The 18,311-nt window shown below is 41.3% G+C and overlaps 1 protein-coding gene and 1 long non-coding RNA gene across 13 annotated transcripts in view; both read left to right on the top strand.

The window, feature by feature from the left end:
• BCAS3 (BCAS3 microtubule associated cell migration factor) overlaps positions 1-18,311 on the top strand; it is a 300,050-nt gene that overhangs the window by 48,600 nt on the left and 233,139 nt on the right. For all 12 annotated transcript variants that reach the window (XR_010745132.1, XM_066333524.1, XM_066333513.1 and 9 more), the window contains exons 11-12: positions 4,057-4,227; positions 12,838-12,931. Coding sequence is in view for 11 of the 12 variants with exons in the window: in XM_066333524.1 (XP_066189621.1) it covers positions 4,057-4,227; positions 12,838-12,931 (265 nt within the window). In the remaining variant the exon portion in view is untranslated. The remainder of the gene's footprint in view (positions 1-4,056; positions 4,228-12,837; positions 12,932-18,311) is intronic.
• LOC136370215 (uncharacterized) lies at positions 12,941-16,890 on the top strand. Its single transcript, XR_010745134.1, has 2 exons — positions 12,941-13,399; positions 13,524-16,890. It is a non-coding gene; the product is annotated as an uncharacterized lncRNA (long non-coding RNA).

Raw genomic sequence — 18,311 nt, 5'->3', positions numbered from 1 at the left:
GATCACTGTAGCTGATGACCCTCCCTGCTGAGTAGTTCTAGCCAGGGATCATAATCCAGAAATTCTGCTGTTAAGCTGAATTTATCACACTGAAGTAGTGCTATTGCATCATGTGAGTAGATACTGAAGATAAAATGTGTTTATAATCGTAGGAAAGAAAAGATTGTTAGCCTCTGTACAGAGATAAACTCCCAGTGAGAGTTAGGAAAAGGGATAATCCCCAGGGCACGGGCTCTGTGCTGCTCTGTGTTTCCACAGCACATTGCTCATGCTCCTGCCTGTTGGATGTTACTGTAATAGACAAGATTAATACTAATATAGTTTTAAATATTTGCATGATTTGGCTCTTGAGGAGTGTCTCAGCCTTAGTGTATTAATTTGTTATCCATGAGTGCGCCACAGTAGATCTGCAATGTTTAATTTATTAGTGATTTCATTGAGTCTTGGCTTGCTGTCTAGCAGGTTTTCATCTCTGATAACTGCAGGGCTGACTTTCTTGCTGCCAAATAGATGCTCCAAATATCTGTTGCTCTTTGTCCATCTCATTGCCTCACCATCAGCTTCACTCCTTCCTTATTTAACTCTTCATTTATGAACCTCTGCTGCTGTTGTGTCCCGTCAGCTGCAGGGGTTTGTGATTCCTTTGCTTTGATCAGCACAGGAGCAGCTTTTTGGGAAGTGGATGTCCTTTCCTTTTCCCTGCACTGCTGCTTTTTTGGTTCAGAAGTGGTTCCATTCAAGTCTTTGTTTTGCCAGGTTACCTTGGGTTACAGCCTTTTCTCTGCTTGGCTTCCAATTTCCTGATGAAGTGAAAGAACCTTCATGTGAAAGAGAAGGGAAGCTGAGAGCTTTCAGCAGGGTCACTTTGGAGAATTGCCTTTCAGATCCTCTCTAGAAGGTCTTGGTGGCAGCACAGAATATTTTCTGTAATGGTTTTCCCCTTGCTGATCCACGTCCTGGTAGGGCCAGGGGTTTGTCCTCAGTGGCAGTTGCTGCTCTTGGTGCAGCAAATAAATTTCCTCCTTAATCAAATAACTTGGGAGTTCTTTGGGAAGGTCCCTGTTAACCAAAAACACCGAGGTCAAAGTTGTGATTGTGTTGGTGGCTTTCTGAGTGTTCACGTCCTAAAAGCTGTGGTAGTTTCTGTCATTTGACTGAGCAGAAAATTTCAAGATGCAGAAAATGTGTCAAGATTCACATCTGGATTAATGCTGAGCAAAGGTAAAAATGGATGTGTTTGGAAAAATGAAAGTATCATTCCTCAGAGGTGCTGAAGAATGCACTCAGTGCATGTAGACAGCAAAGTCCCTTCCACAGGATAAAGATTCTTCCCAGTCCAGTTGAACAAACAGAGTAGCATGGACATGGAATTTGTTTTAGATAAACCCTGTAATTCCTTTGTTCAAACTGAGTGTGAGGCTCAACCTCACACTTTTTGATATCTCTTTTGATATCTCTTTCTGCTTTCTATAGATTTTTCATTTGCAATCAAATAGATGGTATAAAATGTATTTATTCGGAGAAAGAGGAACAATATATTGTGTTGTCACTAAAAGGATGCAAGGCCTTTGTTGGAACAAAGCATCCTAACAGCCACTGAATGGTGCATTTTAATTATTTTAATCTAATTAAAATTGCACTTACCTTTCAATTAAATGAGGTATGAGGGCATACATCTATTTTAATGAAATATTTGTATTTCTTTATATTCAGATGAATAGGAACAGTCATATTTTGAAGTAGATAGGATACACATGAGCTTATAAATAATCTGTGTTTCTGCACACTGTGGATCATTGGTTACCAAAGGAGCTGGATCAAGTATTTTAATTTTATTTATCAGCAGACTTCACTGGTGGGTTCCCATCAGTGACAAAGGAACTGAGACAGTGCAAACTTGAACCCATTTCATTTAAAATCTATTTGCTCTGTCACACGTCTCACATCAAATTATAAACCAAGTCCTTCTCACCTCATAACTCCTTTGCTCGATTCCTTCTCCATATCTTTTAATCCTGTCCTGGTAAAGTGATTTAGCCAAGGCTGCATCTGTTTTCTCTTGTTACCTGATAACTCCTTAATGAGGACTAACAGCTTATGTGAGAGCAAGGTCATTAGCCCTAATGGATGGAGGGGACAGCTGATATGGCATGGGAAAGGTTAAAGATTACCCCCGAAGTTTTTTGCAAATATATACACACACCAGCACAGGGCAGTAAGTGCTGTAATGGTTCTGCAGTGATGTTTCTGAGCTAATGGCCTCGGCCACATCTCTGCACACCTCTGAGCACGGGCATTTCCTTCTGGAGGGCTGCAAATTCCTGTCTGGTGCTTTGTCATCCCACTGCTCTCATTATAAATATGAAAGGTGTTTTCTCTAGAGCAGGTCAGTTACAGTTTTTTAGCCTTTTCTCTCTCACAGGTATTTTACCATGCAGCATTCTCCTCCCTGCTTTACCCACTGAGAATGAATCGTTTCCTAGGATTTTAACTATTGGCCAAAAGTCTGCCTTGTCAGGTTTTTTTTTGCCAGGAGAGCTGGAATGCATCCCTGTGATGGCACTGGGGCTATTTTAGGTTTATTCCTCAGCCATCAATATCTGCTTTATGTTACCTCTCCCAGCCTCCTGAATTTGCCTCCGTTAAAACCCGTTTTATCCTCCTCCGTCGTAGCCGGGTATAAAAAAGAAATAACAAGAAACAAATGGCAGGATATTACTAAAGACTTTAAACCCCCAAAGCCATTGCTGTGCTAAAGGCCTGGCTCGATTTTAAGTGGAAGTATCTCCATTAGCATTAATGGGGTGAGTCCATCAGCAGAGGCATCTCAGAGGTTAATCAGCCTTCCTGGCTGGCCGTGGCCATCGATACCGTGTGGCGCCTGCTGCTGTTGGCCCTTCAGAGGCTTTCCTGACAACACACTAACAGACTTTGTGTAAGTCACTTCCCATCAATTATTAAAACAAACGTTTGGCTGCTAATTGATGAACACTAATGTGTTTTCTAATCACTGCAGTTTGAGATTTTAGCACTAAACAAAGCAGTTGCAATTGATTTGTGGCTGCTTCTTGGTTTCAGCCTGGGATCTGGACTTTTTTTTTTTTTCCCCTTTTCAATTTAGCAGGCAGCTTAGCTTGTCTTTTTAGTTAAGAATTGGCTTGTTACAGTGTCATTCCATTCTGATCTCTTTTGCTATTTCTTATTTATATTGCATAATAAATCTGCTCAATTCTTTACAGGCAAATAAGGCACAGTCCTTGGTTCAAGGAGAAAATATTTCAAGTTGTAGCTGAGCTTGTTTTTCTTTCAATCTGCATCTCTCTTACTGTGTTTGCTCTGCCTCTTTCTCCAAACAAAATAAGGCAAAACAAAAATAATCTTCAGCATCTTTAGCTGCTAAAAGCTGGTGCAGTGAACGTGTTTTTAAACCCATATCTGGGAAAGATGCAGAGCCTGGAAAGTCCCATTCCTTGTGCTGAGATGTGCCTGGGAGTTCCAGGACCTCGAGGGTGGCATTTTAAATTTTCCTGGATTTGAGTCTCAATATTCAGTTTTAATGCTTAATTACTGAGTTAAAAAATAAGTGTGTCAGATGTAGCAAAGGCGAAATTCTTGGTCTCTTGCACTGTGCAGAAGACAAAACTCTGTCAGCTTTAGGAGCTGTGTGTATTTTTGTGTGAGCAGTACCCTCCTCACACCCACTGTGGCCTCATCCTTGCTCCTTCTCACCATCCATGCTATGGCACTAAGTAAAATCAAAGTTTAAAAAAAAAACCCCAACAACGGGTTTTTTTAATACTTAACCCACGAAAACATTAAATAATTTGAACATTAAAACACATCTTTTTTCAATAATGCTTCGGCATAACTGACTTCCAAAATAAAGGTGAATTCTTCCATTTGCTAAAACTTTTTCAAGCTGTTTCCTTGCGAGCCTTTTGCGACTGGTACATCCCTCCTGAAAAAAAAAATAATAAATCCGAGCTGAACCCAGAGCACAACCCTAAACATCCTTTAAGGGTTTTTTTTTTCCCTTTTGCCTTTTTTTTTTTGCAGACAATAAAGACTGGGCTGACCATGGTGGGGAAGGTGGTGACACAGCTGACGGGGACGCTGCCGTCGGGAGCCACCGAGGAGGAAATCCTGGCTCACAGCAACCTCCGCAGGAGCCCTCTGGTGCCTGGCATTGTCACCATCATCGACACCGAGACAGTGGCAGAGGGACAGGTACCACACTGCGCACAGCCACCACCTCCCTAAAAAAAAAAAAAAAATTAGAGTTTGCGTTGTTGGGAGTGAAAAAAATAAATTGGATTTTTTCACCGCGGCGGGAGTTTTACAGAGCTGGGATAAAATCCCTCTTTAGGGATGAAATCTTCTTTAGGGACTGAAATGCAGCCAAAATATATGATGTATATTGGCCTGGCAGCATCTTTCTGTGATGCTTTGACAAGATCAAGTGTGAAGTGTCAGGTTTTGTCTGCCCAACACTTGTTTCCTAATTGACGTTGATTGATGCTGATCAGTCCAAGTGGAGATGTAGTCTCAGGATATTCATTAATATAGAACGTGGATGGAATATGGGGTTCTTTAGGAAGGGGGGAAATTCTTGAATTCCAGGCTAAAAATAATGATGAGAGAAGCTGGGTCTGAAGTGTAAAAGTTATAATTTTATATCAATCCCAAATGCACGATGCTGTTTTGTGAGGCATTTGTGCTCTTTTATAATAATAATTTACTGTATATGTTAATACACAGTGCAGTGCATCAGGCAGAATCATTTGTTACAAACTCCACACCATCATCAGACAATTTTTAAATAGCTGGATTTTCCTGTCTTTATGACAGAGAAGATATCCATGTCTTTTTTTGTTTGTTTCTACCACTCATTTAATTTTAAAGTGTCTGGTCCTGGATTCAGTGTTTATGCAGAACTCCCACACACTTCATTATTCTGTAACTGGTCTGTGAGAATTTTTTTTCCTCATGGTCACATTTACTGAATTTAGAGCAAAAAAAACTTCATTTTTTTTCTTGTTTTCCCCTATCTTTATGATGCTCTTTGCAGGTAAGTTATGAGGTACTAAGGACATGTCAGAAGTCAAATATTTAGCCAAGTTATTTTATTTTTTTTTTCTTGATAGGAAAATAAAATCTTTTACTTGAAAAAAAACCAAACCAAAACAAAGAAAAACTTTGTTATGATTGTTCCCTGAGAATTAATTTTGGACATATTTAGCCAAGCAGTGTTGTATTGAAAGGGAATTGGTCATAAAACAGTACAGACATTTTCTTCCACAACTGAAATAAAAGAAAGAAGATAATGGGGAAAAAAAGAATTAAGGTCTTAGAGTCAGATCTTAAAATAATTCTGTTGGCTGTTGGGATTTGTTTTGTTTCCAGGGAAAAAAAAAAATGTAATCTTATGGCTCTTCATATGCAACAAGGAAAGGGAAAAAAAAAAAAAAAAAAAGACAAATTTGGCTTCATAAATTTCTGATGAAGCTGTTTAATATGGTCATTATTTCTGCTGGTCTCTGTCTGTGCTTTGATTCTCCTGCATGGGCCTAGAGGGAAAACCATGAGAGATCTTAGGTTTTTAAGGCTTGTTATAGGTGATTTAGATGTTTTATGAACTTGTCCTCTGACCCTGACAATAGTAGGGAGCTCTGAAAGCCTAAAGGGCACTACAGGAGAGGAGCTGTAAAAATGATAACGTTTGTCTTGTCCAAACCCTGCTGCTCTAACATAAATAAGCCATCAGCTCAAGGAGAATAACTTTTGTCCTGAACCTCTGGGAAGTTGGATATCCTCATTGTGTGTATTGCATTCGTGTTTTTGTGACCTGAAGTTTTTAAATGCTGTTAAATGATATAATTTCTTTCCAGGGCTGAGATTTGCTTTCAGAACTATATTTATTTCCAGGAAAAAAGAAAAAAAAAAAAAAAAAGAAAATAACTTTTCTTTTGCATTGTTAGATTTTTGTGGTTCAGGAGATTTTTTTAAAACTATTTTTTCTTACGTCCCTCTGGCAAAAAGCAGGCTGATTAAAAATAAATAAATGCACTTTGTACATGGTTATTCCACACTGCCAGGACAGAACCTTCACCTGTGAGGAGTGTCCTGGGTGCTCTGAGTCTTTTCCTGTACCTCCAGCTCTGTTCCCAGTGGGAATGTGAGTTTTTGTGCAGGTAGATGCTGATCTTGGCAGGGGTCTCATGTCCCCAGGAGCCTGGCAGGGATGGGAGGCTGTGTGCTGGCAGGAGAATTCCTGCAGGGAATGCCAGGATGGATGGCACTGCTTTGTGCTGGCTGGGGAAGCCTGGCTGGCTTGGTGGCAGGATTCAGGGAAGTTTCAGCAGCTCTGATCTCTCAGTGAGGTGAGAACCTCCCTGAGCTCATCTCTGGACTCCAGCAGACCCCAAAGGTGTGAGTTTGGGCAGCTTGGTGCTGCCAAATCCAGCTGGTTTAGGCTCACTGTCTGTTTTCAGTGGTTTTTGTAAAGTTACTGGTTTATGGGATCACAGAATCAGTGATTTGGAAATGACCTGCAGGATCATCAAGTCCAGCCTTTGGCTGAATCCTGCCATTCCCATGGGACCAAATTGCCACATCTGCTCGTTGTTTGAATCCTCCCAGGGATGGTGACTCCACTTTTCCTCTGGGGGAACTCCTCTTCCAGTGCTGAACCACTCTCAGGGAAAGGATTTTTCCTTGTTTTATCACTCCACTTTTCAGGATTCTTGAAAATAAAAGAGTTCTGAGCGGAATCAGCAGTGGGATTGGGATGTTCATGGCTCATCCTCCACTCACTGAGAAACCCTTAAAAATTAAACTTAAAAATTAGACTTAAAAATTCCAACCAAGTATTTTCTAAATGAACATTTGGAGAGCCTTGAATCCCATCAGCAGGGATTGGTGTGTGCTCACAGGGGTTTCAGCCTTGCCACAACTGAGGGGAATTTCAGAAGCAAGGAGGAATTATTTTCTTATCATCAGTGCCCTCCTGATAGAAAATAAACACCTCACGTCCTTCAGGCCAATAAAAATTTCTATCACCTGCACAGCCTGACTAAGAATTTGGGTGTTGCAGTGAAAGATACATTTTTTAAGTCATAAAATATGCCTGTAAGATAAGATACAGTGCAAAAAAAATCTGTTTTTAAAAGAGAAGGAAAACGGAAGACAACAATAAATCTAAGGCAGGCAAATCCATCACTTTGGAGGAGAAGTAAGCATTTTTAATTGAGTGGGGCAGCGTTTTTTTCTTTAAATAAATGTGTCTTAAACTTTGCAAGTTAATGACCCAAGTACTTTTTCATTTATTTCAAGCACAGCACACAGGTTCTAAAGATGAACTGAGCTGCTCTGTGCCTGTGTACAAATAAAACAATTTCTGTGCCAGGAGGAGGATGAAGGGACATGTTTTAGACTCAAACCAGGAGGACTAACTATATTTTTCACTAATTTTTTATAATTTCTCTCATTTCAAAGGCATTTAAATGTGAGTGGGAGCTCGATGTGTCTCATTCACTGCCCCGTGCTCCCCTGGCAGAGGGTGAAATCCAAACTCACCACTGAAAAATCCACAAGTAAAGACCAAAGAACTCTGTTAATGTCATTTTGCAGGATTAAATCTGCAGGGGAAATATTTTTAATAAACCTTATGAATGTGGATACTGTAGTAAACTCTCATCCCCAGCAGTTGTTTATGTGATAGCTCCTACTTTCAGAATTGGTGCTACTTTAAGAAAATTTGAATTATGAGGTAATTAAATAAATGCAGAGGAATGCAGAATTATTGACATTGGCTGTCAGGAGATATTTGTAAAAGGAATAAAAATAATTATCGAGATGCCCAAGTAACTTTGTGGTAAACCAAAATATGTTAACAAGGTTGTGTGCTTGTTTAAACTTCCTTCTAATGAAGTGTTAGCAAACTTTTCAGTTAGATGGAAGGACTATTTATTTGAATCCCTTAATTAGCTGAAATGGATAAACCTAAAGCTGTACAGATGTCCTCTTTTTTCAGTAATTGGAATTAAATGTGTAAGACTTTATTGGCTTGGGTTCGAAAGAAAAATTATTTTCTTTCGACCTTTGTTTCTGTATTCTTAATTAATTCATCCACTGGGCCACCCACGTGCTGGCTGCAATAATGACCTTGCTCAAAAGTCACCAGTTTTTGGGGCAGAATGTAAATCTGTTCAACATCTAACAGTTGGTTGACAGAGAAAGATGTGGCCAGCTCCAGATCCAAACCTGGATTCTGGGTGTGTTCTCTGTGATGGGTGAAATCTCACCCTGCAGCTCATCCCCGACTCAGGATTACTGCAGGGAGTATTTTCAAAACAGCTCAGCAAAATACAATAACATGTTGATCTATTTATGCTTTAAAATGTGATCAGGGCTTTTTTTTTTTTTTTTTCCTGTTCCCCATTAACTTTTTATTGCATTAAAGAGGAATTTTGGGGGAGAAAAAGCAGTCGCCCGCCGCGGTTTTTTCTAAAGTTCATTTTCATTTGGTGAGGAGTGGGTAGCAATTGAACCAAAAATCAAGATGCTTCTCAGGAGCAGGAATTGTTGTGAAATTTTGGTCTGAAGCAAAAAGAAGCTCCAAGAGTGAAGCACAGTCAATAATAAAACTTTAACTACAGACATAATTCCACTGGTCATTAACACCAGGGCTTTTATTTTAGGAGCAGCTTTGGCACAGGCTGATCTGATCTTCCTGACACTCAGATATTTTGGCCTCAATTTTCTTCACTTTTTATATCTCCGTGTATTACAGAAGAATTCTTTTTTATATAGAAATATAAAAAGAGCAACAGGATTCCCTCAGAGCATAATACTGTCTGCCTCACTTTTATTAAAGGAGATCTGGTTTTTGTCAAGAAGACATTTTTGTCTCAGATAAATGGTTCAGGCTGAGCGTGAGGCTGGTTTGAGTTTATGCTGGATTCTATTAAAAGGAGTGCAGTAGTTAATGCCACAGATCTATCACTTCTAGCCCCTTTCCACTGAAGTTTGACCTTGGCTGTAACTTGGGGGAGGCTCTTTGTGAATCAAACTCCAGCTCTTTAAAGCATTGGGGATCTCGAGTGTACGGCGAATATTCGTTATACAATATTCATATTTATAATTATTGCCAAACCTATTTGTTTTTATGATGATGGGATTACTCTTTCCTTAATTGTATTAAGAGTAGGACCTGCTTGATTAGATTTGGGTCCATTTTTATTTGTCTTACTTTCATGTTTTATTTAAAAACATGTCTCCACTGGGATAAGTGGTGTAATTTGCCTTTAAAGATTAAAATAATTAAAGTCATAATTACGAGTGGCTTCTGCTCAGCGGTACTGAAAAATACCACGGAGGAAGGAAAATATGGCATAGAGAAAAAAGCTCTGGCTGCAGTTATCTCCTGCCCTGCAAGCAAACACTGTTGGCTGGTAGTAAATGCAACCATGTCCTCGGTGCTTTGTCTCTTCTTTCAGGGTGAGAGAAAATATTCGATGAATCTTTGATGAACTTCAGAGTTCTGCTGTAACAGAGCTGCTTCAGCTCAGCACATCCAGCCACGGGCTCTTTGGCTGGGCAGGTTTGGGGAAAATCCTGCTGCAGCTCTTGATAAAATGTTTTTTTTTTGGGCACCAGGAGCAGCTGGTTCAGGAGGAGTCCTGGTGGAAAAGTCTCAGGGTTGGTCTCTGGTTGGGAGCAAGGAGGATCCTGCTGAAGCTCAGTGACTCTGATCACCAGGGCGATGCTGAGATTCCTGAGCTTTTCTCAGTGAGAGATTTTGGAAGGATTTTTAGCAGAGTGGTTAGAGGCCACTACCTTGGAGAAAGGAGCCTGTTTGGGAGGGGAAAAATTGTAGCCTGGGGATTCCTGTGGGCTCTGCACACCCTGGGAAGGAGAATGAGCTGCTTCCCTCGAGCTCCCTGACAGCCCTTGCATGTGTTATTAGGGAAATTGTCCCTCTGCTTGGATTTCCAGGAAAAATTCCCAACTCTGCTGTTTCCAGGGGCACAAAGCCCTCAGCTGGCTGGAGGAGCTGGTTTGGTGCTCCTAAAGCTCTGGGTGCTGTGTCAGTGTCATTTTGATTTCTTCAAGTTCTGTAAGAAAGGGAAAAATCTCACTGGGATTTAAAGCTGTGCCAAGCTCTGGTTTGGTGGCATCTTTGGGAGGGACATTTGCTTGATGATGGAGTTAAGTCCAATTCCTTGGAATTTTTTTTTCCTCCTTCTTTTGTAGTGTTGGAATTGTAAAAAAGTGATATTTCTTATCCCCAAGTGCAGTGCAGAAAAGCAAGGGGAGGACTTGACAAATCCTGAAGGTTTCAGTAGAGATTGGTGATGTAAAAAAATTATTTTCCTCTATTCCTAAAGGATTTATTTTTTCATGCTGGTTTTGAAAAGAGGAAGAATATTTCTTCATCTTTCCACACACAGGCAAGAGTTGTTTCCACGTGTGTCCCCAAAGCCAGTTCTGTCCATTCTGACACAGGCAGTGCCACACATCAGCTGCTGAGAAAGGAGCCCTGAGTCTCTCATTCCCCACTGCCCAAAATTTCCAAATTTTTGAGTGATGAGGGTTCTTTTGTGGTTGGATTTTTTGGCTTTTATGTTGCTTTACTTTATTCGTACAGGAGATGAACATTTTTGAATTTGAATCTGCAAAGGCTGCTCCTGAAAATCAGCTTTTACACTGAAGTGGGAAGGTCTTGAAAAACTCCTTTTGGAGTGTTTTATTTTCAAGGAGAGATTTTTAAGCAGTAAGTGACAAGAGAATTGAAAGCATGGGATCAGTTAACATCACATACAAATAGAGATTCGGCCTTTTTTGAATTCTCAAGTTTTCTGAGTCTAAGTCTAAGGGGTTTTTCAGTTTTTAATGTTGTGAGTTTTTGCTTCGTGTCGTATTTCCAGAGGAAAAATATTTAAGGATCAGGTTGCCATCCAGTGCTCCTGCCTGTGTCTGTTGCAGGGGTGATAACAGCAGTGCATTTATCATTTTTATTTTTTCTCAAATAAAGCCAGGTTGAATTAATCCTCTAGAAGAGTCTACACATGGAATATCCTGTACAACTGTTTCTAGCAGTGACTTAGATCCTGTGATACCAACACATTTCTGATTGAATATTTTTATTTAACAGATTAGACCTGCAAAGAAAAAAATTCTTTGTAAAGCTGGTTTATGGTGTTAATTTTTGATTATAATTTCTCTTTCTATTAGAGCAAAGTGTTGAGGCTGGGAGTGGGAGCTGTGATAATTCAGGCTGGGAGTTTCTGAGTATCTCAGGCTGAGGGAGAGCAGAGCTCCTTTGAAAAACCTTTCAGAAGATCTGCAGAGCCTCTGGTTTGGTGGTTCTGGAAGGAGCAGGAAATGCTGACGAGGGAGAGCAAAGCCATAATTGTGCTGTGAGCTCTGCCAGCCAGGCAGGTCCAGGCTCCTCCAGCCCCATCCCAAATGCTCCAAACACCACGAGAGGATTCCTCATTTTTGTTTTTTTTTTTTTTTTCAGGAGGAAAAATATCTTCCAATTATTTTGATATCTGTTTGGGATAGGAAGTATTAAAACCCTTGCAGATTATTTTGGAAGAGGCAGACAAATTGTTCAGGGTGGTTTTGCACTGTCTCAGTAAGGAGATGGTTTTTGCTCACCACAAAATCCCCTTTTTCGAGTCCTTTTCTGACAGATCTTTCCTTTTTGTTTTACTTATTTCAGCTTTTAGGGTGATGTAATCAAGGAATAAAATATTCCTACAGCTCTTGCATGGTTTTGTCCACACATCTTCTGGTTCTTTTCTATCAGTCTAGGAATAGCTTCGCTTTTCATGCAATTAAACTTAGGTATTTTGTCCCTTTGTATGTCCTCACACTCAGCTTTAGCTCGGCTGGCCCAGGAATTTTATCAGCTTCAAATTTGCTTTTGTTTAAAACCCTAAAGGCTCATCCTTAGTCCCTTTCCCCAGAATCTGCTGCACAACACAAATCTCAGTCCAGGCATTTCCTTTTCCACTGAATTTCCCTCTGTTGTGAAAACTCTCTCCTGTATTTTCATTCCTTTTCTTGTTCACAAGAAGATGTTTTATAATTTTTTGATAACAAAATTTTTTTTATTTTTTGATTACAACCTTTTTTATAAAAAATCAAAAAATCTGATTTTTTGATAACAACCTTTGCAAAAGTGTTACCTCATACTGAGTGAGGCAGCTTCAAATTGGAAAAAAATTCACATTACCTGTGAATTCCACAGTGCAGCTGCTCCCATCCACACTCCCAGCCCTTGGCATTCCTTGCATCCTTTGGAAATCTCAATTCCAGCCCCACTGGCAGCAGGATGGAAGCTGGGCTGTTCCCACCTGAGGCGCTCATGGAAAGCAAACCCACTTTGATCTGATCTTCCACTTGTTTGCCTTATGTACCTGGGATCAAAATACTGATTTATGGAAGGCTTCAATAGTCCCTTTTCTTTCCAGGAAGTGATTTTGTTGTTGGAAACCTCAAATGGAGCTTCCTGCACAGCACGGTGCAGTGAGCTCTTGTGCAGTCAGCAGTAATTCATGGAGCAAAACAGGAATATTTTTCTCTTTTCCCCTAATTTGAATAGGATAAATAAATAGGAAACCCAGGCATGAAGTGGGTAATCCTTTGTGGTCCTTAGAGCAGGTCTCATGTCTGTGTGTGTGAGAGAATTCCCGAGGATTGTTGGTGTTCAGCTGCCGTGCAGTTACCCTGTGACACCTCACAGAGCAGCCCCTGTGTCAGGAAATTGGGGATTTCCCTCTGGAGTGGTTTTTTCCCTGCTAATCCCGGGCTGTGCTCTGTTCCCAGGTCCTGGTGAGTGAGGATTCGGACAGTGATGGCATCGTGGCCCATTTCCCTGCTCATGAGAAGCCCATTTGCTGCATGGCCTTTAACCCCAGTGGTAAGAGATTTTTCTGCTTCTTGGGATGGATGGAAAGGCAGTAAAATCCCATGGGAATGTGTCCCATGGCTTTGGGGGCATTGCTGGTCCCACTGGGACACTGCAGGTGACCTGCTCTGTGGAGTGTTGGATGTGCAATTTGTCTTCTCTGGAAATCTCAAATTTTAGGAACTCTTTTGCTGTGGTAGGAGGGAGGAGATTCAGTCCCTCTTCCACTGCTGAGGAATTCCTGTCTGTTGGGATCCTGCCAGCCAGGTGCCCACATGGTGTGATCCTCAGGTATCCAGAGGACCAGCCCATGGATTAAATTGTAATTGTAATTAAATTCTTCCATAAATACAGAAATAACATGGTTTCACTGGTTTTTAAAGTAACTTATTATTTGTTTGCTAATGAAGAATTTGTGATCTTACCCTCTCTCCTAATTGAGATCAACTAAAACCTGAAAAGACTTGTAAGAAACTCCTCGTAAGTACCAATTTCTCTCCTTTCTCTTTATTAATTAAAGTCACTGTGGGCAGCAGGGACACTTGCAAACCTTGTGTATTAATTGATCTTATTAATCTGACAATTAACATTCCATTATCTGTAGGTAAATAACGTTCTGGCTGATTGCAGCAACACTCAGGGAAATGATCAGGGAATCAACAGCTTCCATTGCCTAAATTAACAATTCCCAAAAATCCAGCAAATGCCATGAGGATCAGGAGGGTGAGGTCACATTTCAGGGAATAAAACGAAATGTCTGTCATTTACGTTTTCACTTTTGCTGACCAGTTGGTGTCATTCTGACACCCCATCTGTTGTGTCAGAACTCTTTAACAGTGCAGAGCTGTTCACTGGGAGTTTGTGACAGAAAAGCTGCATTCTCATCTGCCTGGATTTTCTGGGCAGGGAGGTTTTTTGTGGAGCTCTGTGCAGTGAACTGAGAATCCTCCATTCCAGAACACTCATTTTGCTTTGTGCTCTGGAAGAAGGATGATACCTAAAGTGGAGCAATGCTAATTAAATGAAATAAGTAAGTGAAATAAATACGGCTGCTTAGACTAGAATGGTATAGAGATATTGATTAAAGGCCTCCTGAAGAGAGTTTCTGGGATTATGTAAATCTAAAGGGCAGCATAATGTTTATGCAAAACCAAATTAACTTGTTATTTTTTTCAAAAGGAAGGATATTTTTGCAAATTGCTGGATACTTCTATGATGATCAAATTCTTCGGTTTGCTCAGGCCGACAATAATTTAGAGAGTGACACTCAGAGCTAATGGTGTTTAATGGCAAAACACTTGTTTAAGTGGTGTTATTTTTGGCTGCTTGCAGATGCTGTGTGCTGGGGGAGGTTTGCAGGAGGGATGGGGACAAACCAGAACTCTTCTCTCAGCTGCCTCCAGTGAGAGCAGCACTTAGGCCAGGATTCTGTGCTCTTTATTTAACATCAAGGCAGGATTTTGTTTGAAGCCAGGGGCTGTAACATCATCCCAGCCCATTCTCCAAGTGGGCTCTTGGCAATCAGGCTGAGCTCATTACAGAGAACAAAACAAGAGGTGGCTTTTGATTCTGTCCTTGGCTGCTTGCTCTGAAATCCCACTTTTACTCCTCATTTCAGTGTCTGCACCAGAACACAGCGACTGCAGAGCTGTGCTGGGCAGGAAAACAGGGAGCACTGCTCTGATCCACCGAAAATTTTACTTTTTGGGACTGATAAACCCCTGAATTCCATCGTGTCTCAGCACAGGAGCTGCACAGGTGCTCAGGTCTGACTTTTGGGAGGATGCCTTTATAGATTTTTTTTTTATTTTTGTGTTAGAAAAGAGCAGAATCCTCCCTTCATTTGGACAGATCAGAGATATAAAGGCTTTTATGAAGTGTGATAATTAAAACCAACTTTTGTGTAAATGATCCACATCTCTCCATACTACAGGAACTGTTATTTGCACTTGGGAGAGTAATTTTTAAGTCTGCTGGGCCGCAGCTTCATTTCAGTCAATTGTCTTTACTTCACCACATTTAAAAGCAAATGACAGATGTTTTATTTGTGCTAAAGCTGAGTTGCTAAATCCATTGTTGTCTGCACTTGGGCAAGTTCTGCACAGTCTGTTCTTTTACCCATGAAGTTTCTCCCTGCTGCAGAGGGGAGGAAGGACCAGATCCTCTGGGCTCCCCAAGGAAGGTGTGTTTGGGGCCTCGAGGATGCAAAGTGGGAATAAGTGGAACATGAAGACCTCTAGAGATGTCATTTTCACAATTGATAGATGAAATAAAAGCGTAGAGAGATCAGCCCTAAATTTTAGATGTGACCAATAATTCTGGAGCCTTTGGTGCTGGAGGATGCCAGGACATCTCCATGTGGGCACTGCTGCTCTTCCTCTGGAGTTCCACTTTCCGTGGGAGCCTCGAGTGATGCAGAGCAATCAGGAATAATTTTGGAAGCTTCTGAGCCCACCAGAGCAGGGGATTGTGGTGGGATCCCAGTTCCTGTGGTGTCCTGTGCAGAGCCTGACCTGGACACGGCCTCCTGGCCTCCAGGTGGGATTTCCAGGAGCATCCATCCAAACATCTCCATCCCTTGTGTCTGCTTTGGGAGGCAAGTGAAGTGTAGAAGTTTTCATGTCTGTTCAGAGGTTGTTTAAATCATTCACTCCTGGTTTTGGAAGGTTTGTGCCTGGTTTCCCTGTCAGGCTGCACTGCCAAGAACTATATGTACAACAAACCCTGTGGGCAGCCAGGAAAGATGAGAATTATCCTCTGTTTGATTTTTGTACAGCTTCTGCTTCAATTGCCAATTTGTTAAGGCCAGTAAGTAGCCTTAGAGCCGCTGAAAAGGACGTTTTGTTACCTGAGCTTCCTGGTGGTCTTCTCCTGGGACAGCTTTTCCCAGTAAAAGCTTTTCTCTACCCTCAGATGCAGCAGAGGGGTTTTCCAGCTGCAGGACTCCCTCCTGGCTTCTCACCCTCCTAGAGGGAGCAAAAGACACACAATAGTTTCCAATTAAAGCCCTTAAAACGACCTGAAAATATCATCATTAAAACATTTCTGTAGTTATAGCTCAGTTTGGGAGTAGGACCAGCTTTTAAACTGATGGGATGGGGCAGGTACAATCCAATTTTAGTGTCAAAGAGGAAACTTTTCGCATAAGATTCTCAAATAGTAAACAGCTAAAAAATGGCGCTGGTTTATAAATATCTGGAGATTTTTTTTTTTTTCTTTTAAGTGTGGTAAATAAATGATCTGCTTTCCAGAAGTGTTGCTCCTGCCAGCCTGGCAGCTGAGAGCTGTGAAGTGCAAGACATTGAATATTTAAAATAATTACGCTTCCTTGGCTACAAAAGAGATTTTCCACCCATTAATAACGAGCAAATTAATGTTGGGCCAGCAGTAAAACAGATTAAACTGTGTCCCCCTTGGGATGCCTGACTGCACCTTTAACAGACCTGAAATTGCTCTGATTATTTTAATGTTCTATATTGAAACGTGACGGTGGCCTTGAGTTAATAGTTAAAGAGGGTGAAATTGGAACATCTCTGCACAAGTTTTTTCCCACTGAACAGAGAAAGTGGGCAGGAAAACACTCCTGGAGAGTAAAACAAGCTGTAATTATTTAATGACAGGATAATTCTTCAGTTTTTCTGTTCGTTTTCTTCTGGTTTTCAACTTGAATTGTTGCCTTGGAAGACAAATATGTTGAAATTCAGGCAGTTTGATGAGCTGCAGTTAAAAATGTTGTGTCCCTGTGTCCCATGTCACCAGAAGGAGGAATCCTTGAGCATTGATGGCTTGATCAAGAATTGCATTTTGGGTTGGTTGTGAAGGAAGAGCTGTAGCCATGGATTATTTTAGGAGTTATAAAAGTCACAGGGAGTTATTTATTCACAAAATAATATTTTATTTTCCTTCTCTTTCTTTTGACTTCTTGGGATTTTTAAAAATATTTACATTAAATCTTTACATGCTTGTGTTTATTTTGCAGTGAATTTTGCTAAAATCAGAATTTCATTATTTAGTTAAGGTTTTTTGAGACCCAGTTTTGGAACTGTGGCACATGGGATTACCCAGGGGCTGAGCAGCTCTGATCTTTGGCTGTATTTTCACTTGCCTGGGAGAGGAGTTAAGTGGGTATAAATAAAGCTGCTGTTCCTGGGTCGGGCCAGATGCCTCAGAAAACCGTGTGCCACATAAACTTTGTCACAGAAATGTGATTGCCCTGTCCCAGTGAGCCTGTGGAAGGTGGGAGTGCCAGGAGAAATCCATATGGACTGAAGCAGGAGCAGCTCTGAATCACTGTGGTTCCCTTGAGCCTGTAATTTGGGAACCTCCAAAGCTCAGCACCAACCTTGCGTGGCATCCAAGTCCAGATTTCCAAACTGAAGCGTGAGAAGTTGGTATTTTTAATCACTTTTTGGACAAGCAGCGAGTTGGTGCAGTGGCTGAACTGGTCTCTCCGTGGCTGGAGATGTGAAATGTGAAGGTTGCATTCCTAAATCCAGTCTACCCACGGATCCACATTTCCTCCACGCTGATGCGTGCCTGATTCCCAGCACTCGTGTTTTGAAAAGAAACAACACAGCTTGAAGGTGTGGAGCCCTGGCAGAGTTTGGGGAGGTGAAAAACCTTCTGAAAGAAAACCTGGTGAAGCTCCAAGCCGTGCTCCAACCTACACGCAGGCAATCAACCAGCTCTGCAATTAGGGAGGTGTTATAACTCGGATGTGGCAGGGGCTGCCCAGCTCTCCCAGCGCTCTCTCATTTACCCCCGGGGGCTGAGAACTCCGTGTCCCCATGGGCAGCTGCAGTCCCCACCCTGGGGCCAAGCCTCATCAGTCAGAGGGGAGGAAGGCCTGAGATAAACACGGCGCAGCCTCGGCTCCCAATCGCTCCGGCCTTCCGCTTCCAGGCCCTATAATTAGAAGTCCTTCTTTCCCTTGTATTCCCAGTTGACGCAAATGCTTTTTGTGGCTTGGCACCTCGTTTAGGGCGTGGGCTTCGTTTATGGCCAGGCCAGAGTCTGGTTTAGTCTTCTGATACTGCATAAATAGCTCTTAACCCGCAGTCTACATCTGTACTGGTTTTTCCTTTTATGCATATATTCCTCGTGGTTTTATTTCTGTCCTGAAAGAAGCTGATTGTTTCCCCAAGCAGAATGCAGGAAAAGTAGGAAGCTGTAAATTAGGGCAGGTAAAACAAAGCTTTGCTAATTTTTTTTTCTTTTCCCCCTTCGAGGATAGTTGTTCCTTTGAAACTGGATTTTAATCATCTCTTTGGATTTAAAAAAAAACCCGCACAGTAAAACAGTCATTAATTTAGTCTGGCTGCACCCTCGTACTGTGGATAAGCAAAATCAGAATTTTTGCAATGAGATATATACTAAATAAAGTCTGGTTTAC

This window comes from Sylvia atricapilla, chromosome 20 (genome assembly GCF_009819655.1).
Source record: "Sylvia atricapilla isolate bSylAtr1 chromosome 20, bSylAtr1.pri, whole genome shotgun sequence".
NCBI lineage: Eukaryota > Metazoa > Chordata > Aves > Passeriformes > Sylviidae > Sylvia > Sylvia atricapilla.
The sequence above is the reverse complement of the archived record's forward strand: the minus strand, read 5'-3'. Positions and strand labels throughout refer to the sequence as shown.